Source organism: Nothoprocta perdicaria, unplaced genomic scaffold (genome assembly GCF_003342845.1).
Source record: "Nothoprocta perdicaria isolate Ctin4 unplaced genomic scaffold, notPer1 scaffold_186, whole genome shotgun sequence".
In the NCBI taxonomy this organism is placed as follows: domain Eukaryota; kingdom Metazoa; phylum Chordata; class Aves; order Tinamiformes; family Tinamidae; genus Nothoprocta; species Nothoprocta perdicaria.
The window spans coordinates 994,638-1,015,063 of NW_020455049.1; the positions used below are offsets into that span (position 1 = coordinate 994,638).

At 40.0% G+C, this 20,426-nt stretch overlaps 1 protein-coding gene and 1 long non-coding RNA gene across 2 annotated transcripts in view; one reads left to right on the top strand and one right to left on the bottom strand.

Moving 5' to 3' along the window:
* TRPM5 (transient receptor potential cation channel subfamily M member 5) overlaps window positions 1–18,754 on the bottom strand; it is a 28,660-nt gene extending 9,906 nt beyond the window's left edge. Inside the window, exons 1-15 of the mRNA XM_026036774.1 lie at window positions 18,638–18,754; window positions 17,775–17,955; window positions 17,266–17,432; window positions 14,667–14,847; window positions 12,233–12,297; window positions 11,522–11,713; window positions 10,422–10,524; window positions 9,476–9,594; window positions 8,732–9,082; window positions 6,709–6,840; window positions 5,483–5,606; window positions 3,398–3,543; window positions 2,496–2,608; window positions 1,082–1,177; window positions 580–838 (exon numbers count right to left, since the gene is read on the bottom strand). Coding sequence (XP_025892559.1) covers window positions 580–838; window positions 1,082–1,177; window positions 2,496–2,608; window positions 3,398–3,543; window positions 5,483–5,606; window positions 6,709–6,840; window positions 8,732–9,082; window positions 9,476–9,594; window positions 10,422–10,524; window positions 11,522–11,713; window positions 12,233–12,297; window positions 14,667–14,847; window positions 17,266–17,432; window positions 17,775–17,955; window positions 18,638–18,754 — 2,346 coding nt within the window. The remainder of the gene's footprint in view (window positions 1–579; window positions 839–1,081; window positions 1,178–2,495; window positions 2,609–3,397; window positions 3,544–5,482; window positions 5,607–6,708; window positions 6,841–8,731; window positions 9,083–9,475; window positions 9,595–10,421; window positions 10,525–11,521; window positions 11,714–12,232; window positions 12,298–14,666; window positions 14,848–17,265; window positions 17,433–17,774; window positions 17,956–18,637) is intronic.
* Window positions 407–14,355, top strand: LOC112945231. Its single transcript, XR_003248974.1, has 5 exons — window positions 407–433; window positions 8,759–8,885; window positions 12,213–12,308; window positions 13,419–13,521; window positions 14,263–14,355. It is a non-coding gene; the product is annotated as an uncharacterized LOC112945231 (long non-coding RNA).
* Window positions 18,755–20,426: the final 1,672 nt, after the last annotated feature.

A 20,426-nucleotide genomic window follows, 5' to 3' on the forward strand; every position in this document is an offset into this window, starting at 1 on the left:
TGTGATTTCAGTAGCCGAACTAAGGACATTTCCAAACCAGTAACTGGGAAGAGTAACGGGGAAATCTTAAACCCACCCCTTTCCCCCACAGGTAAGAGATCCATTAATGTTTGAGTTAGGAAGGATTTTAGCCTGAATTCATCAACTCCTCTTCTTTTTAACAGTCCCAAGGAGAGGCTGATTCTTCCAAAGGGAGGTTGGGTTGACTGCTCCATTTCCAGGTGCAGCAGATTATCTTAACTGTGGTGGGAGGACCTGGTCTGGGGAGTAAAATTAGATACACCTGGCCAAATAAAGGCTATATCTGAGTCTTAGCAGCCCATTTACCTATTGACTACAGCTGCAGCTGCTWGGAAAAACAGAGGTGGAGCTACAGCCCATACCGGGAGGAAGAGCCTGTTGTGAGAGAGAAAAATGGGATGCTCTGGATAATGTAAGTTCTGTGCTACTTTTCTGTGCAAAACTGTTCCTGATATTCAGTAGAGTCCAGTCTATGTGATTATGCAGATTATAAACATAGTCAAAATACTGCCTCAAGGTTTACTGTGATACTGATGAGAGACACAGTACGTTACTGACCTGTCGGATTTCTTCCAAGACGAGGGTAAAAACCCAGAAGTAAAGTATGATTTCTTTACTGGAGGGACCCTCTGGTGGAGGTGGTTTAAAGTCCAATAAAAGGACATAAGTAAATAGGAACAGAAAAGCAAAGTACATTATAACATTGCCCATAAATACAGTCACAGGGGCACTCCAGAATTTTTTCCAGCGAGTGAAGAGGAATGTTGCCCATGCTATGTTTTCAGAAGAGTTCTCCTTTTCTAATTTACCATTTCCTCTGCGAAGGAGAAAAAAAAATACAGTTTTGGTTACAATTTTCTAAATGGGAACAGGCCCAGAATTACTCATGATGATGCTTCTCATAAGACAGTAACAGGTAGATGCTGGTGGGGGCATGGAGGAAGGCTGTACAAGTCAGAGAGATCGCATTACCACAGCAGAAATATTTCTAGTCAAAGGTAAATGTTTTGTAAAACAGGTTTGTCACAAAAGTTGTATTAATTGACTCTCTTAAACTCACCTATCTTCTTCCTTGGAAAGAAACAAAGTCCTCTCTGTATCTAAACTGTCCAGCTCTCTAAATGGCTCTGGTTCATTCTTTGATTGTCTGTCTTCCCTGTAGGAAAATAATTGCATTAGTTGAAAGATGATCTATGGCAATTCTTCAGTATTGAATTGGCATCAATACAGGACTSTTTGCATGAACTTGTCTTGGACTTGCTCTGCCGAGAAGTAATCAAATAAGCAGAATTTATTATAGGGCTAAAGTTTATGTATATTTCTAAAGTAGAAATCTGAAGCCAGCACAAGACTTAAAAGAAGTGATCACTGAAATGTGCTTCGTGAAAATGGAGTAGTGTGCTCATTTTCCTCAAAATATTTAGGAGGGAATTTTGTCTGTCAGTCAGTCCTAGAAGACAAATACCCCACTGYTCTGTTCCTGGTCCCATTTAGTAGTAGTTAAGAAAAGAAATGCCAGAAACGGGAGGCAACGTGGTGTTCAGGTCTTGCCTTTCTATGGAAAAGAGGCAGAGATGTCCTCAAAAGAGCAAATTTGGAACAGATTACTTTGTAAATGAATCATAATTTAAGTCTTTCCAAGAAAACTTTGCTGAAATTCCACATTAAACTACCTGGATTGGTGAAGTTGGGACCCACTGTGCCAATAAGAAGCTAGGTTTAATGATACTGGCAGAATGAGTCTGAAGGCAGTGATGGCAAACATGCTTTCCTCTTGCTTTGTTGCTTTATAATTGGTTTAAGAGGTAAAATAAGCATATTTGTTTCATAATAGCATGTTATTAACTTCACAATAWTTGGAGGTTCTTGAAGTTGCGGTTCTTGGATTCTTATGACTGATCAGTTTGGCTTTTTTGTTGGTTTTTGTTTTGAGTATGAACTCTAAAGGCTATGCCTGCAGGAGACTAACAAAGATATGCCATAGGATATTAAATTTTGAAATTCTAACAGGATTTTCTGTCAATTCTGGGKTTTTTTTGTGCCTAATCTGTATTTCCAAATGTAGTGGCTGATAATTGGTTGCTTTCCTTGTAAGGCACTGAGGTTTCAACCAGGAATCTTGACACCTAGAAGCAGAAGGTGCTATGGCTGGAGCTGAAGCTGACAGAACTACAACAGGCTTTTCTGGGTGTAGTACAGAACAACAGGACTAGGCACAATAGAAGTGATGTTTGAAACTCTCCAGTCGTTGTGTTTTAGGCATTAGAATAGGTGCTAGCACAGGATGCACAAATTGCTAAGTCTCACATAAAAAAATGATTTGGTTGTGCAAGCCTTTGTGCACCAAAGGCTTGACCTTCAGAGGTGATTTAACAAGCTCATGGTTTATATGTGAAATGTTGAGGTTGGGTATTTCTCAGGACTCATTTTTCTTCCTATAATCATCTTTTGTCCTCAAATATTTAGTTTTTTACCTGAATGCTATTAAATTTGTGTAGATTAGGAGAGGACACCAGAATGCACAGATTAATTTCAAGATCTGCGTGCTCGTTGACATGTCTCCCCACCATATTTTTGTCAGGAAGGCCTGCAAATCAAAAAAAAAAAAAAAATGCAGGAATTACTTTGACAAAAACTCACACAGAGCTCAAATACAGCTATTTTCTGTGGCTCCAAAGACAGTGAAGATCAGGCAGTGCTCTGAAAACGTAGACAGCAGACAGACCTTCAGAGCAAMCAGGTCCTCAGTGCATCCTTCTGTAGGTTTTTATGTGTATCCAAAAAGCTAAGAGATGACAGTGGAAGGAATGGCAATTCAAGTAAATTAAGCATCATCTGCATTACTGAAGAACTATACTCATTTACTACTGATAAAGCATGGGCTAGCCACTGAGAGGTAAAAGCACCACCACTCTTAATTTACTTGTGTGAATGTGGATAGATCTCAGGATATGGGGGGAAGATTGAACAGTAACTTGATTTAATTTTTTATCAGTGAGCTTTTCTTTGGATTTCAACACTGTACAGGAGCTCCCTAACGTTTTGGAGCAGCTTCATTATGCCTAAGGCAAATTTGAAGTGCTTTCCTGTTATTTCTGGGAGCAAGGAAAGGGAAAAAGCACAGGATGGAAGGAGGACTGTATCTTTTTCTCAGTGCACTTGTCTCAGTGCTAGCTGCAGGAAAGGGAGGGGAAAGAGGGAAGTGTGCTGGCTTGCCAAGGATGCAGCAGAATCCCCTCTTCAGTGGGTACCAGGGAGAGGAAACAACGTCTTGAAGGGAATGTGTTTTCTGGGCTCATTCAGGAGCTGCAGCTGCTCTTTTCTGTGTYGCAGCCCTGGGAGCAGAGGTGGTGAGGGAAGTGCCCGTGGAGCTTACCTGGACACCATCGTGTGCAAAGAAGGACTTGGCATCTGCTTCTGTAGCCAGCTGCAGGCAGGTGGTTTTGCTCCAGTACTGATTCTTCCTCACCAGGAGAGCAAACGCCCTCTCCTCACTGTTGTGATAGCATTCACTGAACAGCTCTGCCAAGGGAACGAAATGGAGACGGATGGATCTTAGCACAGAAGATGAAACGTGAGGCAAGAGGGTGGGGTGTGTGTGTAAGGCACCATATACTGGCACCAAGGCCAGAGCGTTGCCAAATGCTGCCTGTCCTGGYGGATTCTGTGAGTTTGGAGTGCTTGAAAGGAGCTTGAGAAAGCAAGGAGSAGGAGAGAGGGGTCATTCCAGACACAAGAACAGCTTAATTCAGCTTTATGCATGTGGGTACCTGTGGGTGGGGCAAAGAGCAGTTTAGAAACATATTTGCCCAGGTGAAAGAATCATTGGAATTGCTGTAATTTTTAAATTCTTACTGTTTACAGAAAGGTATGGAGTGAATCTCTCGGTGCTTCCTTCTGACATCTCCCACCTGCAAGTTGCTTTTTCAACTCTGCGACTCTAACAGTTTGCCCCCTTACTGCAGGGTATTTCTTTCTCAGTTCAATCACAACAGGTCAATAAGTTACAGTCGCTTTGGGAGATTCCCTTAAGCTCTGAGGTGTGAGTTGCCAAGCTGCCCTCGTTCGCCTGAACAGACTAAACAAAAAGAGYAGTTCAGCTTTACTTCGTAGCCCACAAAGGCCCAGTTTTAACTTATATAAGTTGAAACCTGAATAATGCTAGATCTGTAGTGTGTTGTAGCACAGTTTTTTCCTTCTATTTCAAGCAAAGCTGGTGGARGAACTTAGAAATTGGGATGAAAAGTGCACCAAAAAGTCAAATTTTTATCCTAAGAAGATCTGTTTTCTTGTGTCAGCTTGTTTCATTGTGCTGATTCACTCAATTTTCTCAGTACCTTTCCTAGCCCAGTCTGCACCTTGTTGTTGCACTGTAATGAGAGGAAGGAGGGTCAAGATCCCATAGAATAGACTGATGCACATATTTCTTTTGCAGTTGACAATGGTATCTATCATTTGCTCTCTTTAATTAATACTGACATTGATAACCAGGCCAGAAATGGAAACTGAGGATCTGACTGGATGTTTATCAAAGCCAAGGAGCAGACTTCTGTGTGTTGGATTAGACTAAACTGTGGGCCACAAGACTATATCGGAACCTGACTTTTATACTTCACAAATACTTAACAGCACCGTGAGAAAACGGAAAGAATGTGATCTGTGTATAAATAACATAGCATAACATAAGTCTGCATGAGCCATCACCAGCTTGATATATTGGGTCTAAGGGGAGAGAAGTATGTTCTGCATGTGGTATATTCCAGTGTCTTTTGTCCGTATATTCCAATATTTCGTCTGTTTACGGTGCTGCTACTTTGAGGTACAAATTGGACTGGATATCAAATCAGCAGAAAAATTCATATGCAAGAATTTGTCTTCGCAGTGAGCTACAGAGAAGGGCTTGTCACTCTAGTGCTGCTGCTGTCTGAATGTGTAATGCTGCAGGGAGGAGCTGCCAAGCCRAGCTGAGCGTCGCTTGGGAGCTCTGCAGTGTTTTGCAGTGCAGAGAGCCCTCCTTTGGGTGAGGTAATCTTGAATTATCTTTAGCCTTAGTGAGGACAAGCCTTAAAATTTGTCGCTCTAATGGCTGTTTCGGAATGAATTTAACAGCATGGGAAAAACAGTGTGCTCTAAGTCTGGAAGTATTTTGATTTTTTTCTGTTTTGCCCATCATTATAAGGCACCTTGTTTTAGTGTCAGAAACTTAAAATGCCAACACATACTGCTCCAAATCAGCATTTGGAGTTTGCTTTTATATAATATATATGTGTATATATAAGTTTTTCTATGATATTTGAATGTTTGGCAGTGCTTGTGTTGCAAGGGTGTTAAATAATTCACGACAGGGAACCTTTCCCAACCTGAAGAGGGTGGTGTGTTTTTTTTTTTTTTTCATTTGCTTTCCTACCACAGTCACCACCTCTTAAATTTTGGCTGCTGTTAACAAGCTGCTGTTAGTTACCGACGGCGAGCTGCTCGTATCTGGCCTCCTTCATCACGGGCGCTGCTTCGGTCTCCATCTCCAGGCGGGACATTTCTTTAAGGATCTTGCAGGCTGCCAGGGCTGAAGCTACACCCTCCTGACCCTGTAAAGTTGAAAGGGGATTTGTTGTTACTATCTGCAGGTGGGCTCCAATACAGACGTGGGGATTTAGAACACTGATCAAAATGACRGTTTTGTTGATATCTGAGAGTCTAGCTACTTATTTGTAGTTCTTGTGCTGTACAAGGGTATTGATGGGTGTTTTGCTGACAATTCACRCTAGAAAGCTCTGCTATTGGGTAGCACTTAAGGGCTGAGAGTAGAGAAATGGCTGGTGGAGGTAGAGCAGAACACACCCTGCCTGAAGAGCCACGCTGCAGCTCAGCTCCCTTTCCGTGTCCTCCATGTGTGAGCTCCAGCTGTCTGGAAGCTCACACATGGAGCCTGGCCTCTGTGGAGGGCAGAGGAGGGGGAAGCTGCAGCACTGCCCTGCGGATGGATGAGGTGGTGGTGGGGAAGTGCAAGGCAGGGGCCTGCTATGGCACTCAGGAGCTCAATCCTGGAGATTTTGACACTAAATACTAGTGTGTTTAACTTCAGTAGTTATCTACAGAGACTGCWCTTAAGCTGGAGATGCATGACTGCAGTGTCTCCTCTCCTGACCACTCGTAAACCCAAACAATTGGGCTATTATAGACGATAGAAAATGGGAGGCTGAGAGCTGAGTCACCAGCTGCAAGAAGGGCCAAGGCTCAGCTCTGCAGCTGACRTGGACGAGCAGAGCTGCAGGCTCTGCTCATTTATGCTGCACAGCTTCAGGCTGTGCTGAGGGCTTCCCGAAACGCTGGGATGTGACCCAGTGCCAGGTGCTCCAGGTGTCCCTGCTGGAGCAGGAGGGTTGGACTGGATGATCTCTGGAGGTCCCTTCCAGCCTCAACCATGCTGTGATTTCCACTGCTGCTGCTCTGCCCTCCCTCTCTGTCAGACTCTTACTGGCATAAGCCACTCTGAGATGGAAGGCCCTATAAATGCCAGCATTTTAGAAGCTAATCTATGTCATCTTAATGGCAAAGCTGAGCAAACAAACAAAAAACCCTCATATATATATATRTGTGTGTGTGTGTGTGTATGTATACACATATATGTATATGTATGTGTGAAATATGCCAGTACTTCACCTGAAGCAGCTACAGCTCATAGCTTACCATAGCCCAGAAATAGTTTGCCATCTTGTGCCGGTTTTGAAGTACTGCCCATAAAAATAAATCCCTCCAAGGATTTTGGCTTTTCTGGTTCATATCCAAGGGCCCRGGTAACTGCTTTGTATTCATTTTATCCTGAAATACGATTTTGAAAAATTAAAACCTCCTTTGCGGTCTCTATTTCCATGCAAATGACAAGATCCAAGCATCTCTCGGCCTTGCYGACTACTCCATATTCTTTTATTTATTTACTTTCTTTTCCTTTAGGACTAGGAGGTATTTAGTTCATTCTGTCCAGAATCAAAGACCCTTGTATCCCTGATATAACTCAATATGTGTGAGAACATTTTGGCTCCATTGAAGCCAATGGCAAAGCTCTCATTGACTTTATTAAGGCGAGGGTTTTCACCACGGGTGTGTAATATCATACAAGACAAACCTGTGATTAACTAATCTGAGCTGGTCTTCAATTACATCAGATTCTGCTCAACTGCAGCAGAGGACATGGTTTCAGAAAAAGGGAACAAAAGACATTTTATTTAAACACAAATAAGTCTCAGCAAGGCCCTGATGTGCTCTATTCTTGAAACGTTCAATGCTCTCTTTTTCAGTCCTTCCTCTGAGAAATCTCTCCCTCCTGCAGGGAGTATTTGAAGTAGAACACGGCTTGTTCCCTTTAATGTAAAATAAAAACCTCTCTAGAGCAAGTGTGGCAACTTAGGTCAAGTTCTGAGCTTTAAGTAAACTTAAAATGTCTTTATATCTGTTGTGTTGATTAAAAACAGGTAGGGTATGTGTGTCTGTGTGTGTAGGATTATAAAACAAGTTTTCACGAGCATATTTTTTAAAATTACATAAGCTATGRGGTTCTGTTCGAAGGTATTTATATGACTTTTTCTTTTTTTCTTTTTCTCTTTGTTGTTGTTGTTGTTTTATTTTAAGTGAGCTATTCGGTCTATTAAAATGCACTGAAAACCCTGCAGGCAACAAAGATAGCCCTAAAGTCTCATTTATCTTAGAGCACTTTGTGCAACCACTAGATCCTAACCTGAAAAAAGATTATGGAATTGAGCCAGTACCTTCCATATGTGAATTSCACAAAGAGAATTTTCAGGCTTTTAGGAAGATTTCAAGGGCAGATTTTTATTTCAGTGAAGTTTTTAAATTTGAAGTCAGCCCATTGACTTCAAAGGTATTGCCCCAAATGTCTGTATCTGCAAAAGTAGAAACGCTGCTCCAAGTCCAGGGTGCTTACCCAGGCCTCGTCACACAATTGTTCTTATTTCTTGGTGTCTATTATATCCCTCAGTAAGAAGATTAAAAAGATCTACAGGCAGTTACCCCACAGTGCACATTTCTGAATATCCATTCTCCCCTATACAATATAAATCTATGAATAGCTTTCCTCATAAAGGTTACCATTTTCAGGATCTAGTTTGCCTAAGCAATGCAAGCCCAGACCTGGAACTTAGGCCATSACCTGCTTCTGTTGAAATCCTGTTGTTCAAGTGCATCTGCTTGAAGTTCCAATTGCAGAATTGCAGACTGCTATTTCTATGGCTTACTTACTCCTTGGTAAACCTTAACCTGTCTCTTAAGGCTCCCTGCATTTCTWTCATAGAATCTGTTCTTCATGTCAGGCTAATAAGCTGTTCTGCCTGTGTAAGGTGCTGGAATGAGAAAACAATCTATGGAAATTGTGCTGCAAGGGTGTGAAAGATGGGCCTYTCTGCAAGAGGTCCTGAAATGGGAGCTATGTTTTAGCTCTAGTGMAAAATAAATCACCAGCTGTAAACTTCAGAAATTATTTTGTTCTTCTTTAGCTTTGACATTAAAAAGATCAAAATATTTAAACTGAAAAAACGATGAGCTGAAAAAAAAATAAAGGAATGAGAAACTGAAGTGCCTGTTTCTCATATTTTCATTTCTGTTCCCTACTCCCTCTCCTCTAAGATTAAACCAAGTCAAAGTTCTTGATATTAGGAATTGCAGAAGAACAAGATTATGACAGTGAGTTGTAACTTACAGATTTCTTCTTGCCTCCATGTCTTAGCTCTTGGTAGAAACCTTTGCAAGCATCATGGAGAAAATCCTTGAGAACTCTAGAGACCTCACTGAGACTGAAGAGCGGGGGCGTCTCCTCGAGCTCCTTGTGCTGCTGACCAGCGAGTCCTGCCAAGGTCAGTTTGCTTTCCTCGTGTTTCTTCAGGAGAAGTTTGTAGAGGAGGCACTTCTGAGAAACGGAGCAGTAGAGTCGCTGCAGCCGACTGTACGTCAGGAAGTCGGACATGTTGGCCCCGTTGTCGATAAATAATTTCACAAATTCTGGTTTGTTATTGACCAAGGCATCCATCATCACTTCCTCCAGGTCACAGGACTGTATTGACACAAAAAATATATATATATATTTTTTTTGTGGAGGTGGGGGGGAGGTCATACTCAAGATTCACTGAGGAGAAGAGGTAGCCTTTAGCACTTTTCACCTGCTTCCAGGTTAAGAGAGTGGAATAAGGAAGAGGGGTAAGTCCCTCCTCATTTCTCTATGAGAAAACATTAATGTAAAAATGTTAAGTATACATTAATGTAAGCATCAATATAAAAATATTAATACACGCTGTAGGTACCCATGGTAGTGCATGGGGTACTCCCCTGCAGTGGAGAATGCAGGGACTCATAAAAACTGATGTCAAGATCTTTCAGATACAAGGATGTCCTGAAAAAGAAATTGGATTATGGACTGTTTGTCCTTTAAACTAGTAAAATCCAGTACCTTCCACTCCACATCCCCATTGAATATTTCACTCTTTGCTATGTCCACTCTATTCCAGGCCACTGCCAGCTTTAGTTCATCCAGATATTCCTGGGCCTCCTGACTGTGGCTTTTACAAGCTGCCAAAAATAAGAAATACAAATAAACTTAGTACTTAACACTGCATTAAATTAAACATAATGTGTATGCGACCTGAATAGCAAAATGAGATCTCTTATTTGGGTATCTCAGACTTGAGGGTCCCTTATCCAGCAATCCTTCATAGCCATTTTTGGTTCTCCTAACCTAAGAAATTGTAATAATCTGAAGATACATTTTTTCTAAGATTGTTTACTAGCAGAATTCTGTATTAAAATTTTAATATCCATCTTTGTAGATGGATCCTCTTCTGCATAAAGGGATGGCTCTTGCTGTTTTTGTCTTAATTAGCACACTAGATGCAGAGTGTCCCTTCCCCATGCTGAAATCAGTCTGGTCCAACACTGACTGAAATGGAAGGCATTTTTCGGGAGACACAGTGATGGCTTTTTGTAGGAGAACTGGACTGTTTGTGGTGCCAAAGCAGTTGGGATCTATTTGTGGTTTTTCAAAAAGCTTTTAAAAATGTCTTATAATAACTGTTCCAGTATTTTCTTTTGCAATTATTCCTGCAATTTTTTAATATTGCTAGTAGAAAGAGCAAATGGAGAAATAAAGGAACTATAACAATAGTACTCTATGACAGCATTAGATCAAAAAACAAACATTATATAATTTGATACAAGTTTACAAGAACTCTGGGTACTGCCTCAATTATTTTGTCAATGAGCAAGCATAAGAATTCTGCATCAGAAATGAAATCTGATCCAATGGCCAACCAAGCTTGCTCTGGTCACTGGAATAAAATACATGGTTGACACAAAAGTCATCAAATAAGTATTGTAGGTTGTGTGTTTACTGCTCTTACCTTTTACCAAAGCTTTTAAAATGACTGTGTCTAGTTCTTCTGAATTTTCTTGCTCGAAGTTGTGCAGAGTTAGAAGATGTTGTTGTGAAATGATGTTCTGTATCTATTGGGAGTTGAAACAACAACTGCTTTAGTCATTGTCCTCCTGCTACACATTAATGACCAAAACCTTGTTGCAGATCACATCTGTAGTGGGTCCCACATAACTTATGTTCTAAATGAAAGAATGAGATTTAGCCAGAAGATGAACATTTTCTCCCATGTAAATGAGGCAAGGAAGGAATAATTATCTTGTCCATGTCCAAAATCACATAGCAGGGTAGCAGGAATAGAATTCAGATATCCTGAGAACCGGACCAGTGTTTTAAAGCATCTYTTTTTTATCTCTCATTTTTATATTTGTATCTTAGTCATGAGACTAGCATGAGAATAGTTCTGTTTCACTGTTTTCTATTTGGCTTTTAACTTGTTATCTATTTATAATCATATTCTTTTCCTATAAGTCCTATAATGATAGGAAGACGATATCAAAGGCTGAAGGGCAAGATGTCTTAAATATTTATGTATAGTGGATTGAATTCAAGGAATGTGGCTCAAAAAGTGGTGTGGATACTATGAATGTGTTAAAAATATGTTTTTTTTWAAAAAAGAAGAAAACTTACAACTCAGAATAGCTGGTCTAACAGGAATGGTGATTAGAAGMTAATTTATTCATGCATATCTGCAATTAGGCTTTATTTAACAGCTGTAGATCATGAATTTGGTCTCTTCTTTCACAGCTGCAGTAGCTCCACAGCTGTGGAGGATGAATAATGCTTCACGAGGTTCCTGGGAGCTGACTGCTACTTAAGGAAATAATTGAGGCAGGACAGAGCCCTAAGTGTTCAGCTGAGTTACGAAGACAAAATAGCTTGTGTGATCTACTGAACATTCAGTTTTAATGTCAGATAGAGCTGTGGCACTAGCGTTAAAGCACTGGGGTATCCTAAATTGCTGAGCAGCTTCTTGGGAAACCTGTAYTGCCTGGACTACTAAAGCTAGTAATGGTAGGTGAGAGCTTATGAAGACAGTGCACATAATTATCAAGGATAGGAGCTTACTGTTGCTGTCCACTGGAGAATGTCCTTCCATAAGAAGTTTTCTGCAGGGAATTTCTCTTTGAATTGCTTTTCAACCACTTCTGGCATGATAAGCTGTGGCTCATTCATGAAAACGGCTAGGATGTCAGCTGTACCTCCAGATCCTGCTAAGATAAGCCAGGGAGCAGAATTCTCCAAACCGCGGCAAATTCTCTGTAGTTTAAAGAATACGTTTTTAGAATTCATATGTCGAAGGAAATTTTGAAGGATCTTCTATCCTGCATGGTATTTGCTCTTGGAAGTATGACACTATATTTTGCAAATGGCTTATCTAGCAAACCTGGCTTTGGCTGTCCTTGGAGCTTGGTGGCAGAGACGACTGTCTCACTGTTGCTGGACAGTGCTGAACGATTAACCTACTAGTATGTGATCTTGAGCAATAGCTCAGGATATTTATTCCTCTGGATTTGGAGCCAGCTTCCTTCCCTAGGTACCAGCTGGCACTGGAAGCATTAGTGGTCTGGTGGTGGCTACTCAAAATGAAGTATTTCTCTCAAGAACTGGCAACTTTAATTCTTTAAAACTTTAAAATTTAATTCTTAAGTGGTATAGGTGTGAGTTTTTACTCTTCACTTGCAGATGATGCATGTATTTATTTCTCAGTTTTACATCAATTGTTTCATATTTTGCAACAGCTRTTTTTCTTTTCTAGCATTACTATTAGCTTCTTACCTCAAGTGTGCTTGGTCCTCCRTTTACTAGGAAGCAAAGGACAGGGATCTCAATGCTACCTGTTCCTGTGAAATAGGTAATTAAAAAGTTAACTTTCACAAAACTATTGTGTTTCTGCTGTGTCCTTGAAATACTTGTCCTGTTATGTACCGTTTCCATACCCACCAAAATTTGAACTTGCAGGATTTAGGCAATTCCAGAAGCCAGTGGCAAAGTAAGAGAATGTAACCCTGTAACCCAGCAGACAAGGTCTCAGTTTCAAGCTCAGGATCACGATGCCTTTGCCACACGTCCTGCATGATATTTTGGCAGGCAGTTGAGCATCTTCTCAACTCAGAATATCTCAGCTGCCAAATAYGACCAGATGTGCTTCTGTCTTTCGTAGCAATATTGCATGTAAGGTCATATAACTATTACTATTAAATATTAATCATAATTAGTATGATTATTATGACTCAGTATGAGTCAAATATTAATTGTAGCTAATATTTATGAGAAGCCGATCAAGATAGTGGGGAAATGGGGTAAATAAAATACATGTAAATGTAAGACAAGAGTGTTGTGTTTTCACAGGGACAGCTGACAGGGTTTCTATCCAGATGCAGTTTGAGGTGAGAAGCTTCTACTTTGGCAGAAATGTTCAGTTGTGCTCCCTCCTCTCCTGTCCCCCAATTTAAAAATGTACCTAGCATGTGCAGGAGGGTATAGCGGAATTCAGGAGAAAAAAAGGTTTTAAAAATATCAAGAGCCTGGCTGTGCAGGCCAATTAGGGAGATATGACCTATATACGAGCCGACGGGAATCATATACTCTTTATTATTGTGCTTAAGCTGCACTGAATCACATTTTAGGCTGATTAATGAGATGGTGATTAATAACTATTCTTACATTTTTCAGTAGTTCTACATTTGAAAAAAAGGTGCTTATGAAATAGGTCTAACTTCTGTCATGGCAGCAGGGGAAGAAATGATGTAAGCATCCCTGCTTTTAGCCATCATCCCACAGAGACCCACTCATTCCTAGATGGTTTATATTGCAAAAGCTATACTCTGCATTCCCAAGGTGATTATACCTGGCCTAAAAAACTCCATCAAAATAGTGGCAACATGAGATGAATGCCTCTGATAGCTGGAAAATATTMTTTTAATTTAGTTCAATTTTTTTTTTTTCACGTTTTCCTTTGTAGATGTCCAAAAGCAATGTACAAGTCACCAATCACTACTTTGGGGATCTGCAGTGGGATAACTACAGGGATAAGGCCGAATTGCACTGTAGTCTGGAGAAGATTGGTAAGTAGCTTAACTTGTTTTCAGTGAATGGCATAGCACTGCCACGCTTCTTTACGGTGATACTCCAGTTGAAGAGTGACCAATGTGACAATGGAATCCTTAAATTACACATTTATGGATTCAAATTTTCTTTATTTAGAGTCATAGAAAGTTTAGATGAAGTGTTATAGGAAATTCTCATTTTATGGGGGAAGGTGGGAAGCCCCTAATTRCAAAGAATATGGAAAATATCAATTTTTTTATTTCAGTAAGGCTGAACAAAGCTCTTCAAAGCTGTAATGGAAAATGGTGCCATTGGTTTCTCTTAATCAAGTTTGGTTTGCAAGCTATTTTCTAACTGTCAGCGCTGTAACCTCAGCCTGCTTTTATGGTTCAAGTGTGGTCTTTCCTATCTGAGTCATAAGTAAAAAGGGTCCTTAATAAGCATTTGTACTCCCAGGAACATCCATGCAACCAGAGTATGGGCCACAAAATAGAATACTCCACTGCTGCAGGAGAGTATGAGTGAGCTCTCTCTGCTTTAGCTGTGATATTACAGAAGCCAAGGGAAGGTAAAAGTAATTGCCTGGGCACTACAGCTGGATTGTTTCCACAAATAGCAGTAGGAGGCCTGCACAACGTTCTTCTTAATGGAAATAAAGCTCACATAGCATTTAATGGCCATTTAAATCTATATTGTTTATTGAGGATGGGATTTCTGTCTAAAACTAAATAATGATTCTATGGCTTTAATTACTTCAGAGGACTTTCTACCAGTGTGGGAAGAATTCAAGACTCTCTCTGCAAGATGGTATGAAAGTGTACGGGAGAGAACATGCCTGCCTTAGAGTCACTAGTTAGGACTCGTAAAGCCAAATTTATTTTCCTTTTCTTTTTTTTTTTTTTATTTGTGTTTTAATGCAATCAGAACCGTGCTTTGAAGGTCACCTTTGAGCTGTATCTAAGGAGATGCAATACACAGCAGGATTTTTGGTTCAAACAGGTTTCTCAAGTTGCTCTTGTACAGAATGACCAGCATGTTTACTTGATTTTGCCTAAATGGATAGTAAGCTGAGACTTATACTTACATTTGCTAAGACCAGGATTCACAGGTATTTCTGTAATATCACTATCCAGGTTAACATGCTTATGATGAGTCTACTTACCTCCATATCCTGTACGCTGTTCTGAAATATGCTTTTCCAAGGTGAGACGTAATTTAGTGGTTCCATCGGGCTCATCTGGGGTTATGTGATCCACCAAAATAAAATGGGAATGGTTGTGGTCCAGTGAATACAATGGGCCTTGGGCGTTATCGTCTGACTGGTAATGTACAGGATTTTCATTCTGGAGAGAGAGAGAGAGAGAGAGGAGTGTTAGTGTTTTATGCAAAATATATTTCATATTCTTGTACATGGTTCATCTCCATTTTTAGTGTTCTTTACATGGTGACGTAGAATACAACTTTTCAGACAGAGAGACCCTTTGAAAAGGAGAGAGAATAAGAATGCATTTCTTGTAAAAGGCRTCAGATTCAGCAAACCTGAACGCTGAAGTCCTTGAAGATTCCCTTCAGGGCTCTGCAAAATRCAAAGACACCAAATGTCTGTGGAACTTGGGAATTGATTCAGAGGTTTTCAAACTGCTTGTTGGACAAAAGAAAAGGGACCACAAAAGCTGATGGCTGTGAACAAAATCTGAAGGATGGCTTAATTTGTGTCTGCTGGTACAAATAGAGGCAAGCCTATCGACTTCAGTAGCATTTTGGTCATGTTTAGACCAGTAAATAAGTTAGACTCTTATCTCCRCACTGATTTAAATGCAGCTTTATTTAGTTGGTAAGGTTATGGTATRCTCAGTTTGAAAGCAGAATTCTAAAAGACTATCATGTAGGTTTTAGAAAGTAGAATCTCTTCATTTTAATTTTATGGAGGAGTTTCGTCTTGAAAGTATTTAYTCTTTTTTGAGAACCTCATTCTAGTCTTTGGTTTTAGGGATTGCACTTAATATGGACTTCCATGCATGCTGTTTTTCAGGCTTCCCATCCATATAAAACCTTTCTTTCCCACTGCTGCATGTTCCATGAAAAGTATCTTGACAAGTTTTGTTTTGGCTGAGGGTTTTCTGCATCTTTTGCTGCCTTGTAGCCCTAAGGCTACTAGCCAGAGGGCTGGCCTTTGAGCAGGACGCTGAGCCTCAGCAACCAACGAAAAAAGGTTCCCAGGGATTTCCCTATTTATTTACTGAAGGGCTGGAAGGGATCTCTCCAGCAAGCTTAAAGTGTGTCATTAACTCAGAAGAGATGCAGGGATCCACTGATCTCAGGGTTTGTTTTGCTCCTTGTTAGTGTGAATTGTTAACTCCATTTTATACAATAAGCTGCTTGTGTTAGTGCCAAGTATAAAGAGAACTGGACTTAGACCAGCACTGCTGTCTATAGTTCCTTTGTCTTACAGTTACTGACTAAAATGCAGAACGTTTTTGGGTGGAAGCAGTGCCAGAAGCCACAGGGTCAGGAATGCTCCACACAAAACACTCCCTGCCAGAAGTTCGACTTTAGTTAAAAGGGAACAGTGTAAATTTCATGCAATAAAAAGAACAGCGCATTTATTTTGTAGTTACTGTAAGGGAAAGACACGGATGAATTTTGATCCCTTGAACTGAATTTCCCTGAGCAAAGCTTCCAAATACTCTGAACAAAATTCTTTCCTCCGAGGTCCTTTTGGACCACTTGAAATGCACATACAGGTTAGGATTTCCAGTTAGCATCCCTCCTGGCAGAACACACAGGTAGCCACTCTCAGCAAATGCAGTGGTAAAAGAGGAAGCCAAATGACACTAAAACGCTTGAAGCAGCCTGGCAGTCTCCCAACTAATTAGCTGGTATTTGCCAGCCTATCTGAGAGAAGAAGTAGGTGCAAGTTCAAAAGAGTTGTCATGATCATCTCTCTCCCAGCTTGTCTGTGAAAGTAGAACAGGACAGGGAAACTGTTGTTTGTTATGGCTATATACCTGTTTTATTGTTGTAATATTCTGCTTATGACAGGCAACGTAACCAGTGATGATACTGTCCTGGCACAATTCTTTTCTCCCTCTCCAAGTCAATTCAGCATCAACATGCCCCAGTATTTTCAGTATTTCAGTATTTTCAACAACTCAACTGTTTTGTTGGATAGATTTTATTTTGCCTTTATTCTCTGTGTGGACCTTGACTGCTTTCACCTGACAGGTTCCTAGAGTCTGCAGTAATTAGATGAAATTCTGAATATCAGCCCTCTGACTCAGYGTGTCAAGCAGTTTTTGCACATCAGATACCAATTCAGTGACTACTGCAGAGAACTTGGTCTTAAATTTATGGCTCATGCTCCACATTAGGAAATACATTTTTTACAGTATTTGTGAAATAGCGTGACAGCCTGCAATAAGTGGACTTGGGGAGAGGGCTATTCATGAGTATTCATGGTTTCCTATGACACAGAAATACTGTGTTCCTCAAGCACATTTTTCCTCTGGCCACTGATCTAATGTCTAATACTGTCACCTGCTGGATATTTGCAGAATTGTTGCAAAGGGAGATCCAAAATCTTCAGTGTCTAACAATTCTTCTTGCTTTTTATCCTCCCTAAAAAAATTGTATTAAAATCCAGTTTTAAGATGATTCAGCATTTTGATGCCTATCACTTCAAAAGTCAGCTACACTTTTTTTAAAACAAAAAACAGAACAATTCTGTTTTGTAGGTATATCGAGCAAAAGGAAAAAAATACCTTTATGTTGTCCAGAATCTCTCTGTGCTGAATTTTTCTCAGGGAAGTTATTCCAATTGCAATCACTCTTACTTTGGATGAAGTACTAGCCAGTGCATGATCTCGAACAGCTTGGCCTAGCTGCCTTGTTATTCCAACACGTAAAGCACTGGTAAAAATCCAGGCACCTGAAATATTTTTTTTTAAAAAGTGACTAAAAAACATTTGTTTTAAGTGAACTCATTTGTGTATCAATTAACATCACTTATAGTACTCGATTAAATAACTGTTTGGTGATAATGAGGGTGTAACTTCAAGTGATTACACATTTAAGGAATGATTGCCTATAGTAATTTAGAAATAACTTACTTTTGCTGTTTTTATACAATAATTTTTATTTTCAAGGTATTTAAATACAGCTTTTAGACTACATTCAGCAAAGCCTTGAACTTCTAAAATAAACATGTGGGTAGTCTCACTGATATCAAAAGACATCATATAAATTTCTCTTCAATGCCTATAATACTAACCTGTGCTTTGAGCTGCCTTTATAAGTCCTTTTTTTAAGGTGTCCCGTAGCCAAGGTTTCATCTGGAAATTTTCTTCTTCCCCTACTAGAGAGACAACCAAATTGGGTGCAGGGAGCTTCCACTTGTTGAGCATCACTTCAAATATAATGCCAGGATGAATGGTACACGGCACCTTAATAAACTTCAACAAATAAAACAGAATATACTGAATAACAATGTGGTAGTAGGATGGGGGAGAGATGTCATTCACGGGATATGCAAAGACAAATTTATAATCATAAAAATTAAAAGCTTATTTGTACTCCTTGATAAACAGAGAAAGCTTCTTCAAGCAAGGTGTGGTAGAGAACTAAATATCAGGATGAATTTAGCAGGCTTCTGTAAAATTGTCATCAAGTCGGTTCCCCTGCTTAATTCTCTGTTAAAGCTTTAAAGAGAGTCTTGAAATAGCTTACCAGAATATTTATCAAGTTGAAATCCATAGTGCTTAATTACTTGCCAGTAAGTGGTAAAAGCAGGGAAATGATGCAAAGTGAAGGAAACTTTTTTTTTCTTTTTTTTTAATTCTTTTTTAAAAATTCTTTTTCTTTTTTTTTTTTAATTTTAAGGAAAAAAAAAAATCACCAGCTGTACTTGTAGCAGGTCTGTGTCAATCAAATGACTGATTTCTGTTTATGCCTTACTTAAAATGACATTGATATTCATTAAGGTGTGGTCCCTATCTGAGCACACAGTGCTGCTTTCCCTGGTGGCACGCTGACCTTGGCTGTTGCCACAGTCCCTGTATTTAATGCCACAGTCCCTGGAGTGTCCCAGCTGAACAGCAATGGTGCCAAGGGGCTAGGAGCTCCTCGGTGTTGTACCTTTCCACGTTTCTTCCCAGAAGCTGTGAAGTCGATCTCTCCTACGCAGTATGGCAGTTCTCTTCTGAAAGCTTCTTCTTTGTCACTGTTGCAGTGCTTGGCTTCTGTTTCCTCCATTTGATTTGTAGGGCGACCACTAGCAGGCCAGGGTTCACTGAGATGAGGAAAAAATAGAATAGAAATGATTAGAATTCTCATTTTCTAATTCGGTTCAGTTGTAATTGACAGCTCACAAAGTCCAGGAATTTACATCTAGCTGAGTTTTCAATCAAATATTTTACTAATTTACTATTATACTTATAAGCCTTAGCTAAAATTGGAGAGCTCTGTACCAAGTGTTGGATGTATACACAGGAGAGAAGGTGGTGGCTTCTACACCAAAGCCCTGTAACTTAAATTATAGAAGGACAGGCTGGAGGAAGGCATCTTCGCTTTCATTTAGAAGGAACAAAAGCCTGCAGTCTGTCCTGGGTCGTATGAGTTATCTCGGGGCCAGGAACTGAACCCGAATTCTGCGAGACAGAAGGACGTTGCCTCAGCCCAGAACTATTGCAAGCAAGAGCAGAGTGGTGTCACTGAAYGTCTGAATCACAGTTTCCTGATGTAATTCATCACACTACTATGGCTTCTATTATCCAATGTGAGCACTGAATAACTAATTAATGACCTTGTACTTGCCTGAAGATGAGTTAGGAGTTTTATTCTGTTTGCAGCAGGAATAGGCTGCTTATTAGCCAGAGTATTTTAGACCAATCTGTACTTGACAACATACAGCTCAGAGGCCCATGGYTTCCACTATTTGTGCCTATATGAAGGTCAAGATGACAAGTTATCCATCCTTCTAGAGCAAAAACCATAAGGAGTCACTGCATTGCATGAGACATTGGCAAAGTTTGCTCCCTCTCCGTTCCAGTTTGACTCACCTGATATAATTATGGTGTGAAAAACGCACGTTTCAACTTGTGTGTCTTAATTTATTTCTTTGCAAAACAAAAGCAAAGAAGTAGCTCCTTCCCTCTGTTGCATGCCTCCGTTTGTATAGTCAGTGTGTCCTTAAAAGTCCATGTGATAGTGCAACAGTACTAGTAATCATTCCTGCCTTAATGAGACTGCTCATAAAATCTTTATTTCTTAGTTGAACAGAAGACTGTGCATTTAAAAGCGTGTCAAAATAGTGAGTATTTTGTGRCTCTGTTACGATGATCCAGTAGAGGGAGCAAAACTTCAAGTTGTTGCCTTGGGCTGGCAAGTCACCTGGAATCTGTACCCTGACTGCTTCACCACTGCTGTCTCTGTATATTCTGTTCTCTTTATTTATTTTATTTCTTTTTCTTTTTTTTCCCTGTACAAACACTGTTTGAAGTTGACCTTTTCTCAGGTTTTCATGTTTTCCGTTTCCTATTTACTGTTTCACATCATCTCCCCCCTGCCTGCTTCTGTCATAGACCACAGCTTTGAAGATACAATTCTCATTCTTTCCTCTGCCTATACACTAGTTATTTCTGGCGAGAATTAAGTGCTTATTCTGACTGGTGGAATGCCAGACTTGTCTAGGTACAAGCCTTACCTRGAAGATCCTCCTTCAGATTATCAGTAATGGCAGTCATAACAAAGCCTATCTTTTGTTTTCAGTCCGCTTTGCCACTGCACATGAAGCTCTATCTCCTAAAAGCCTGGAGGATAATATTTCAGGATCAATACAGTTAATATATAGTGTTAAAACACATTTTSACTGTTCTAAACTGCAGAAATAATTTCCTGGGATTCGCGATCAGGACAAAACACTCTG